Source organism: Anolis sagrei, chromosome 3 (assembly GCF_037176765.1).
Source record: "Anolis sagrei isolate rAnoSag1 chromosome 3, rAnoSag1.mat, whole genome shotgun sequence".
Classification (NCBI taxonomy): Eukaryota; Metazoa; Chordata; class Lepidosauria; order Squamata; family Dactyloidae; genus Anolis; species Anolis sagrei.
Window position 1 is genome coordinate 25687568 of NC_090023.1, and position 10280 is coordinate 25697847.

The 10280-nt window shown below is 40.4% G+C and overlaps 1 protein-coding gene across 1 annotated transcript; it reads right to left on the bottom strand.

Annotated features, from left to right (window-relative positions):
• Nucleotides 1-942: 942 nt before the first annotated feature.
• Nucleotides 943-9664, bottom strand: LOC132770074 (vitelline membrane outer layer protein 1-like). The gene is made up of 5 exons (XM_060766959.2): nucleotides 9606-9664; nucleotides 5649-5699; nucleotides 3422-3613; nucleotides 2392-2495; nucleotides 943-1333 (listed from the first exon to the last, which is right to left on the bottom strand). Exons 3-5 carry the CDS (start codon nucleotides 3590-3592, stop codon nucleotides 1039-1041), a joined length of 570 nt encoding a protein of 189 aa, XP_060622942.1. The 5' UTR covers nucleotides 3593-3613; nucleotides 5649-5699; nucleotides 9606-9664; the 3' UTR covers nucleotides 943-1038.
• Between the last annotated feature and the right edge of the window lie 616 nt (nucleotides 9665-10280).

The following is a 10280-nucleotide window of genomic DNA, read 5'->3' on the forward strand; positions in this document are numbered from 1 at the left end:
TGGAGCATTGCAGCACACCCAAATACCTGAGAGTTACCCTGGACCATGCTTTAACTTACAAGAAGCACTGCTTGAATATCAAGCAAAAAGTGGGTGCTAGAAACAATATCATGCGAAAGCTGACTGGCACAACCTGGAGATCACAACCAGACACAGTGAATACATCTGCCCTTGCGCTTTGCTACTCTGCTGTTGAGTATGCATGCATCTCACTATGCTAAAACAGTGGATGTGGCTCTTAATGAGACATGCTGCATTATTGCAGGATATCTGCTCCCTACACTACTGGAGAAATTATACTGTTTAGCCAGTATTGCACTATCTGACATCTGCCAGGAAACAGCCAATAATGAAAGGACCAAGGCAGTTACATCTCTCTGTACATCGATACCTTAAATCAAGAAATATTTTTCTAAGATCTAGAGAGATACTTGCAGGTACACCTCAGCAAGCGAGAGTCCAAAAATGGCAGGCTAAAACCAGCACCTCAATCCATGACTGATACCAAATGAGAGACTCCCCCCTTGGCACACAAAAGACTGGGAAACTTGGAAGGTGTTGAACAGACTGCACTCTGGCACCATAAGATGCAGAGACAGCCTTAACAAATAGAGCCACAAAGTGGAATTGACGACATGCAAGTGTGAAGAAGATCAAACCACAGACTACCTATTACAATGCAGTCTTGAACCCTGCCACATGCACAATGGAGGACCCTTTTACGGCAACACCAGAGGCACTCCAAGTGGCCAGCTACTGGTCAAAGGACATTTAGTATAATCCCAAGATTTTAAACTTTGTGGTTTTTTAAATACATTACAACTGCACCCTCATTTTACATCTGATATGATAAATAAATAAATTGTTAACCTTTTAATGATACTTTAATAGTCCGATAATAGTATTACCTCACCTTGGTATGGAGATAAAGAAAGACACAGATTTTATCATTTAATATTTAATTCTGCTTAGGATTCATGTCAGAAAATGCAAAGGAACACAGAGAGCTGTGTCTCAGTACATTGAGAGACCAGTTGTTTATTTACAGCAGTACATCTTCACATCATTAAGTGCCGTCTTATCAAGTTGTGCTCCCCAGTCTTCCACCTTTGTCTGTAACCCACATATGTAGCCCTCAGAGCAACGCTGGCTCCATGGACCATAAGTGCCCCAATCATGTGACTTAGTCGCCACTGTAGCTCCATCCTCGCAGGTGAACTGTATGTTGTTGGCTCCAACATCATCACCAATTCCCTGGCTTTCAACCACTTGCAGAGCGAAGGAAACCATGTAGCCTTTGGGACACTTCACAGTATCTGACCATGTTCCCTGCCTGACAGAGAAAAAAAAGATAGCAAAACAGTCCTGAGAAATATATGAAACATGCAAACCATAGGCATAACCAGGGTGATTTTGAGCAGAACGGTCTTTTCAATAGCAGCTATCTTCTTTCCTAGAGGAATTTAAAATCGTGACTTCCAGCTGAGCTACATAACAACTGTGTTTTTAACGTATTTTCAGTACTGTTTGTATTTTGAGATTTTGGGTATGTGTTCAAGAAAGAAAAGATTTTTCTTTCTTGGCTCAAAATCCCCAACAATATTTATGTGAAGGTAAAAAAAAAAAAAAGAAGAATATTTGTGATAAATCCATTTGAAAGCAAATTAGAGAGGCCACAGAATACAGTCCGCCCAAGTCCTAAAGAGTGACGTTAATGCTGTGGATTATTATCCAAAATAAAACCTAAGAGACCACAAAACTCTGTTGTTTTTGCTGCAACAGACTGCAATGTTTACCCTTTCTTACTTAAATTTGATTAGCTAGGTAGCATTTAAGTTCTTACGGGCCACCTAGACAGGCCCAAAAAACAGGACCTATCTTGGTTTTTGGGCCTGTCTAGATGGGTGTCCAAACGAATTAATTAAATACAAATTAATTTGGAACAAACCAACGTTTTTCCATAACTTTCCTCCAAGGGTTTGCCATAACTTCCTTCCTCATGTCCTACTGGTGCAAGGAAATGATGTGCGAGGAGATAGGGGATGAGGAGGGATTTTGCTCTTTGCCCCTCCTGTCTTCTCAGGTACCATTTCCTTGAGCCACGAGGACACGAGGAGGAAAGTTACAGTGGTCAGGTACCTTTTCTTTAACTTTTCAGAGGACGTTGGGGGGCTTTGGGCTGGCTACATGCCTCTCCACGCTCCCCACCCCCCAAGAAAGCCTGGGTGTTTGGGGGGCAGTGGACACAGAAACCCACTTTTGGTGTGGGTTTTGGTGCTGTCCATTAGTTTTTCATCTAGCATCAAGGAATGTCGCCTACACTCCCTATCTTGCACTTTCCAGCAAGAAAAGCAAGGACAAAGAAAACAGAGAAATCAAAAAATGACTCACGGCCCAGCTTTAGATTCTATTGTAGAGCCATTTGAGCAATGGAGACGAATAGAATTCAGAGATGTATCATCTTGCCATAGAAATACACCTTGATATTCTTGTACCTGGACAAGAATAAGAGAAGTGCCTGTGTTAAAACTGTTCCTTAAATTATGAATTACAATATTGCCCATCTTAATGAACATGTCCTTCTGTATTTGAAATGGGAATTTTCTCAGTACACCCTGATTGAGACTGTATTACGATATAGAGGTATGCAAACCTTTTGGACAAATTTGGCGATTCATAGATACAAACTGCCTAACATGGAAAGGGTCCTCCTGAACTCAAACAAAACAAAACAGCCCCCCCCCCCCTTGAAATTCAGGAAAAGTTTGTTAATTTTGTTAGTATATCTTGATCAGGTTTATTTTCCAAGTTGAAGCAGGAAATCTCTCTGTGGGACAATGGAACTGAGTGCAGTCAAACTTGCTGCATCACATGCTCTTCATCAGTCAACTGGCTGGTGGGGATGAGGGAGAGGGTCTTCTCTGTGGCGGCCCCCTGACTTTGGAACACTCTCCCCAAAGAGATTAGGCAAGCCCCCACCCATTATAACATCCCAGTACTTTTAGATTGTCCCCAAACCCCTACACATACACACACTTAAAATAACTTAAACACATCCCAGTAAGACCTGATGAAGACTAGAATAGATTGTTTCTGAGGTGGTGAGCTCTCCCACTTTGAAGGTCTTTATATTAAAGTTGAATTACCTGATCTTGGGAGTACTGTAGTTGTACATTTCATCTCTCTGATTCTAAATGCCAAACACCCCCAGACATCTTGGAAATTTTAGGCCTGGTCTTTAGCCTAGCCTAACTCTTTCTTTGGAAATAGAAGTCAGCTAAAATAGGCTTTTTCTGATTTTAAGCGGGACCAGGAGTAGAGTACTATGGTAAAGTTGTAAGCGTGCTGAAAATGACCTCTGGACCCTCAGAAGTTCCCAGTTACAGACAAGACAAACAAAGGAATTGCAAAATAAACACACCTTAATAGAAAAACCATCAGCGTATCCTTGAGGGCATAACACCACGTCCCCCCAGGTGCCCCATGATCCTCCATTTGGCACAGTGATAACAGAACTATGCTGCCGGGCTTCAGACATCCAGAGGCAGTAGATGAGGATCAAGGATTGCACAGCTCTGACACAGAGGACCATTTTCAGTCTTCTCTTTTGGTTCTAAAAGCAAAAACATTTGGGGAGAAGAACGGCCTTGAGAATGTGCTAAATACTATATTTTCTCAAATGTGTGTTTTCTTGTAACAGCTTTGACATTCTAAAAATAGTTTAGAAATTCTTTAACAAATTATAGATTTTCAAAATACACACAAATTGGAGACCAAGATGCAATCAGTGCCGGCACCACTGGCAGGCCCTCTGCAGTTTGTTGGTTTTATCATTAGTCTAGTGACTGCTGCTGAGCATTCAAATCCATTTTACTGCAGCATTTTATTGCTTTATAGTTTTCCTGTTGTTTTGCAAACAGGAACTCCCTCTCTCAATATTATAGACCCAGACCCAGATTCATCCCTATTAATCCCCAGAACTAAAGTCACAGCAAAAGGGTGTATCAGGAGAGATCACGAGGACAATTTACACCAGATTAGCCCTGCGGATTGGTGTGTATGGCCCAAGAAGGATTCTCTTTTAAGGAATAACTCCTGGAATATTGCTGGTTGGGCAATTAAAAGTGGGGATTGCAATTTTAGTAAATATATTTCTGCCTTCTTTGTGATCCTGCTGCAGGAAACATGGATACAATTGGTTTAAATAGTTTTGCCACCTACAGTAGAGTCTTGCTTATCCAACCTTCACTCATCCAACGTTCTGTATTATCCAACACAGTCTGCCTCCTGCCTGGATCTACAACTGTTTCAATACATTGTGATGTTTTGGTGCTAACTTCGTAAATACAGTAATTACTACATAATGTTACCGTGTATTAAACTGCTTTTTCTGTCGATTTGTTGTAAAACATGATGTTTTGGTGCTTAAGTTGTAAAATCCTTATTATTCAACATTTTCACTTATCCAAAGTTCTGCTGGCCCATTTATGTTGGTTAAGCGAGACTCTAATGTATTCCTTGAACGCTAGTCAAGTAAGCAAAAAAAGGGCATGCTTGGGAAGACCGTTCAGTTCTGGTGTCAACTTCACTGTTGGCCAAGGTAAGCTCTTTAGATAAGTGTGAACACCTAGCCTGTGGAATTCACTTGAGTTCTGCGCTAGCAGCTTTTTAATTTTGACTGTCTATATCCCACTATACAATATCCCAGAATACTTGTTCTGTCTATATCCCACCACTTAAATCTAAAGTTCAGACTGAAGGTTTTTGGGAGTAAACTCGAGAAGTATCTCTCTTCACTATTAACAAAATTTCCCCAATTCATATGTATACATTTTGGGCAATCTAAATGCAAGAATTTGTCTCAATAATATTTAGAAAACAAATATTCAGCATTAAAAGACTAAGGGTACAACAGGTCATCCCCCTTAAAAAAATCAAAAGAACGGAAATCATTTTTTGTTTTGTTTTTGGTGGCCCAACTCCAGTTTAATTTGGACCTGCTGATTCTAAATGGGTGGCTCCTCAAGGATAGCTGGGGTGAACTCACCTTTTCAAACCCATTTGGTTCTATTACAGTGGATTATGCCTTGGTCTCTAGAAATGCTTTTCACCGAGTTCAGTATTCTAGCATTGGCGCTAGAATGTGATCACCAGCCTCTGATTTTTGTTATACTTGTTTCTGGACATAAAGTGCACCTGACTCAAACCCATGTATCAAAGATTGCCACAGGGAGCCCTACAAGAGTCAAGTCCATTGTAACAAGGCATTGAATGTTTGCCTGCATCTGTTTATATGCTGTAATCTGCTCTGAGTCCCCTCAGGGAGAAGGGTAGAAGATAATTTATATATTATTTATATTATTTATTTATTTATTTATTTATTTATTTATTTATTTAGTGATGCACATGGATGACTGATGATTAAACTAAATTCAGAACCAGCAAACAGATTAAGATTAGTAATTATATTGGACTGACTGGCAGCATCCATTTTGGTAGCCTATGAAAAACTATTCCATCTTTTTCAGGAAAATCTAGTTTAAGTCCCCAAGCCAGGTTACTCTCAAGTTAATGGTACCCACTCAATGAACCCTATCTGGTTTTATAAGGAGTGCCAGCTGAAGAAAAGAGCCTTAAGAGATACTTACCTTAGCTACAGGAAATCTGGATCCAGTTATCCACCCCCTACCGTCTTTCAACTAAAAAAGGAATGCAAGAAGAAACGGCAATATGAACACAACATCTGGTCTCTACTGCTGAATTCTTTATTAAACAGCAGTGTTAAAAACCTTTTGACAGCTTGCATCAGGAGTAAGGAAATAAAACTTTATTGTATTGTCGAAGGCTTTCATGGCCGGAATCACTGGGTTGTTGTAGGGTTTTTTGGGCTATATGGCCATGGTCTAGAGGCATTCTCTCCTGACGTTTTGCCTGCATCTATGGCAAGCATCCTCAGAGGTAGTGAGGTCCACCTCACTACCTGAGAATGCTTGCCATAGAGGCAGGCGAAACATCAGGAGAGAATGCCTCTAGACCAGTGGTTCTCAACCTGGGGTCCCCAGATGTTTTTGGCCTACAACTCCCAGAAATCCCAGCCAATTTATCAGCTGTTAGGATTTCTGGGAGTTGAAGGCCAGAAACATCTGGGGACCCCGGGTTGAGAACCACTGCTCTAGACCATGGTCATATAGCCAGAAAAACCTACAACAACCCAATAAAACTTTATTTGTACCCCATGGGAACTCCAGGCAGCTCACAGCATAAAAGGCAAACATTCAATGCCATAAAAATACAACAATCAATTTTAAAAATTCCAATGGACAAAACAGCATATTCAACAATCATTCAAATCACAAGAGAAACAATAATAAATTAAAAACAGTATCAATAAAATCAGGGTAAGAAGTCATGTCCATATTACATTCCTATTTCATCAGGGTAAGATCTTTAACAATTCAGAACTCCATAAGCCTGGGTACATAGGAATGTTTTTATTTGCTTCCTAAAGGAGTACAGTGATGAGGCCATTCTGATCTCTTTCAGAAGGGAGTTCCAGAAGCAGGGGGTGGCTGCAGAAAAGGCCCTCTCTCTCGTCCCCACCAACCAGGTTTGAGATGGGGGTGGGACTAAGAGGAGGCCCTCCCCTGATGAGCGCAGTGGCCAGGCAATTTCAAATGAGGAGGGGCAATTGGCCAGGTAGTTTGCACCTGAACCATTTAGGGCTTTCAAGTTAACAACCAGCACTTTAAATTTCACTCAGTAGTAAACTGGGAATCAGTTCTCTCCCTATACAGTGTTCCTGTTAGCAACCTGGCTGCTGATCTCTGCACCAGCTGAAGCTTCCGAGCACTCTTTAAATGCAGCCTCATGGGAAGCACGTTGCAATAGTCAAATTGAGATGTAACTAAGGCATGTACTAACATGGCCAGATCCAACGTCTCAAGGTATGGGTGCAGCTGGTGCACACATTTTAGTTATGCAAAGGCACTCCTGGCCACTGCCAACACATGAATCCAGGATCCACATGAATCCAGGATCACCCTCAAGCTATGTACCTGTGTCTTCAGTGAGAATGTAACCTCTTCCAGCACAGTTTGTATCCCTATATCCTGATCTGCCTTCTGACTGACCAGGTGCACCTCTTTCTTGTCAGGATTCAATTTCAATCTGTTTACCCTCATCCAGTCCATTACTGCCAGCAAACATCGATTCAAGACCAGAATGGCTTTTGGTGAAAATGATTACCAAAAGTTGGGTATCATCTGTATAAATATGGCACCAAGCTCCAAAACTCCGGTTGAACTCTCCCAGCAATTTAATGTAAATGTTAAGCATCATGGGTGACAGAATAGATCCTTGAGGGACCCAATAGGCCAATGGCCAAGGGGTCAAACAGGAATCACCCAGCACCACCTTCTGGGTTCACACATATATCTTCTATTTCCCTGAAAGCACAAGTAAGCAGATCAGCCATTTTGTGTTTTAGCTTTACTAAAGGGGGTCAGTATATACCATATGCTATTAAAACTCCAAGGCAGTTGGATGCTTGGAGTTGGATACTAGCTGCTGTATGCTTCCATCATCTGGATTGGTGGCCTAACATCAAGTACAGTTTTTGAGGGCTTTCTTCCACTTTGTGAGGTGTGTGCCCTCCTGTGTCTTACTGCTAGAAACCAGGGAAATCCCTCTGTCAACAAGAGTTTGGTGGTGGACCCTTACATAAGGTCAGTGTTTTCTGTTTGGGCTCAGGTCTAATTCACCATCTAGCCCAGGATGAGTACACTAGTAACTGGTTTAAGCTAAATTCTTTTAAAAGCCTCTTCTATTGGCCTTTCTTTGTCCCATTTAACTCCCATGGGCTTTAACATGGCACTTCAATCTATTAAACAAAGATTGTCAGACACTTCCTTCTGTGAGCTGTACTCTTGCTCATATGTTTCTTGTTCCCCAAGTGCCCTGTGGATACATTATGCTGAGTCTCTCCATGAAGCAAATTTTCTTAAGAACTTGACTGTGGTCAAATATTGCTGCCTATTCTCCAAGACAAGATTTAATGTGTTCCCACCTGAATTGCTTTGAGGTAGATTTGTTGGAGTCCCATATAATGCATGACTTTGCCCATGCAATAACCAGGAAGTTGAATGTATGTCTCACATATTATTATTCTGTAGTTTTTACAAACAGGCCTGGCTACATATTATTAACCCACTACTGAGAAACTTACTGGGTAGGTCAACCCAATTCCATGTAAAGGTTTCATTAGGAGATAATCTTCCCCATATGTCCTTGGCTGTTGACAAGTTTCTCTCCATGGTAACCAGGATAAGACAATTTCCTGTATTAGTCTCAGGCTGAAACTTGCCCTGCATTTATTTGCAGTGCTTTCATTCTTGTTCATATGCATATTGTATAGCATGTCATACTGCATTTTAATCCATTTTATCAGTTTACTAATCTGTCTGCACTTTGTGTATCTTTTACTGCTGAGTTCATTGGGTCTTTGGACTGTAATAAAGTTTGGATTGATTGATTGACATATACACAGATTGATACACGTCAATACTTTCCTACCTTTGTATTGTCAAAGGCCTACCTTTACTTTACAATATGAGACCTATCTCTGGGTCTCTTCTCCTCTAATCATACTCCCTTTGAATCCTGCTTTTCTGAAATTATCCCAAAGGAGACATACCTTTGTTTGAAAAACAACACAGATTTGCTGAATTTTCTAACTACAATTTTGTTCCAAAGGAATCTTTCAGCACCTTTGAAACTAACTGAGAGACAAAATTTAGTAACATAAGTTTTTGTAGAGTAAAGTCTACTTCCTCAAATGTCAGGTTGTCTGAGAAAGTAGACTTAGGTTTACGAAAGTTTATGATTCCAACTTTGATCTGTCAGTTAAATCTTAAAAGGGCTACAATATCTCATTGCATCCTGATTTTCCAGACTAACGTGGTGGTGTCTCTGAATGATACAATTTGATTGTTACAGCTAACCCAAGAGGCATCATCCAGTTCGATTGGGTTAATTCCAAGAACCAAAACCAAGCCTAGCTGAAAACGAAAACATAGTTTAGATTTTGTTATGAGAGGCAGGGATACAATGAAAAGTTTATTTTCCTTTTTCCTTGCAGTAAAGATAATATAGTAAAGGATTAAATAGTTTGGTTTTGCAGAAAGCTTAGACTTAGTGAAAAATTACTCTGGATCCAAACACAATAGCCCATCTCATCATTTCTGTATATCTTTCTATACAACTTTGGAATCATATAATAATGATACCAATAACAAGATGGAGAGAGAAAATAAATAGAATTATGAGGTTTCTAGGATGAGGGGTGCTTTTTGAAAAAAGAAAAGGTGACTCTAATTTTATTTATTTATTGGTTTCCCTATATATAGCAAAGGGCTAAGAAATAATCCTTCCTGGAACCCTAAACACCCAATGCTGGCAGTCAGAGCAGACAGAACAGGTCTAATCAATTATCTGATTAACTATAAAGTAGCTTCTTCTACTTCTAACTGGCAGGATTAGGATCCTTTTCCTTCCTTCCTTCCCCCATTGTTGAATTAGTAAGATAAAAACTATGCGACTCTACTTACAAGCTTACAGCAAGATGTTTTCCTGTAGCCAGAATGAGAGAAAGATCCTAATAAATGTTTTAAATATGAAAGTGGGTTGGCCTGTAAGCTCACACAGGAAAGAGACACATTGGCTGTTGTTTCTCATATCTATAACATCATGTGATATGCTCTGCTGCTTTGGCTTGAGCAATTCCAGGCTGATGGAAAGCAAAGCTCTCTCTTTGATTCTGTGTCTATCTACCCACCCACCACGGACATTGTTGTCCACTGTTGAGTAGTTCCTCCATTATCTTTGTGTTAGGAATTCACTTTGAAATATTTCAAAAGATCACTGCAGACTCATAGACTGCTGTAGGTTGCCGAGTGAATCTTTTAATAATGATATAAACATTCATAACAAATACGGGAAAAGCTATGTTCAATTCTACTTTTGCCAACCACTCTTGGTTGACTATTGTCTCTGGGATGGGCCCATGACATTTTTGTTGACTCATGTGAAGAAAGAGTTGCCATCTCTCCAGATTTTGTAATGGAAGACAAGACATCTAGGAGAGCCAACGGCAGCTTAGAAGATACACGGAAAACTGCCAGTCTCCTCTAGTGCCTCCCTACCCCAGCTCTCCTCTTTTCATGCGTCACCAAAAATAGACATCTTCCTCTTTGGAATAGCAGATCCAGCTTTGCTAAGATAAA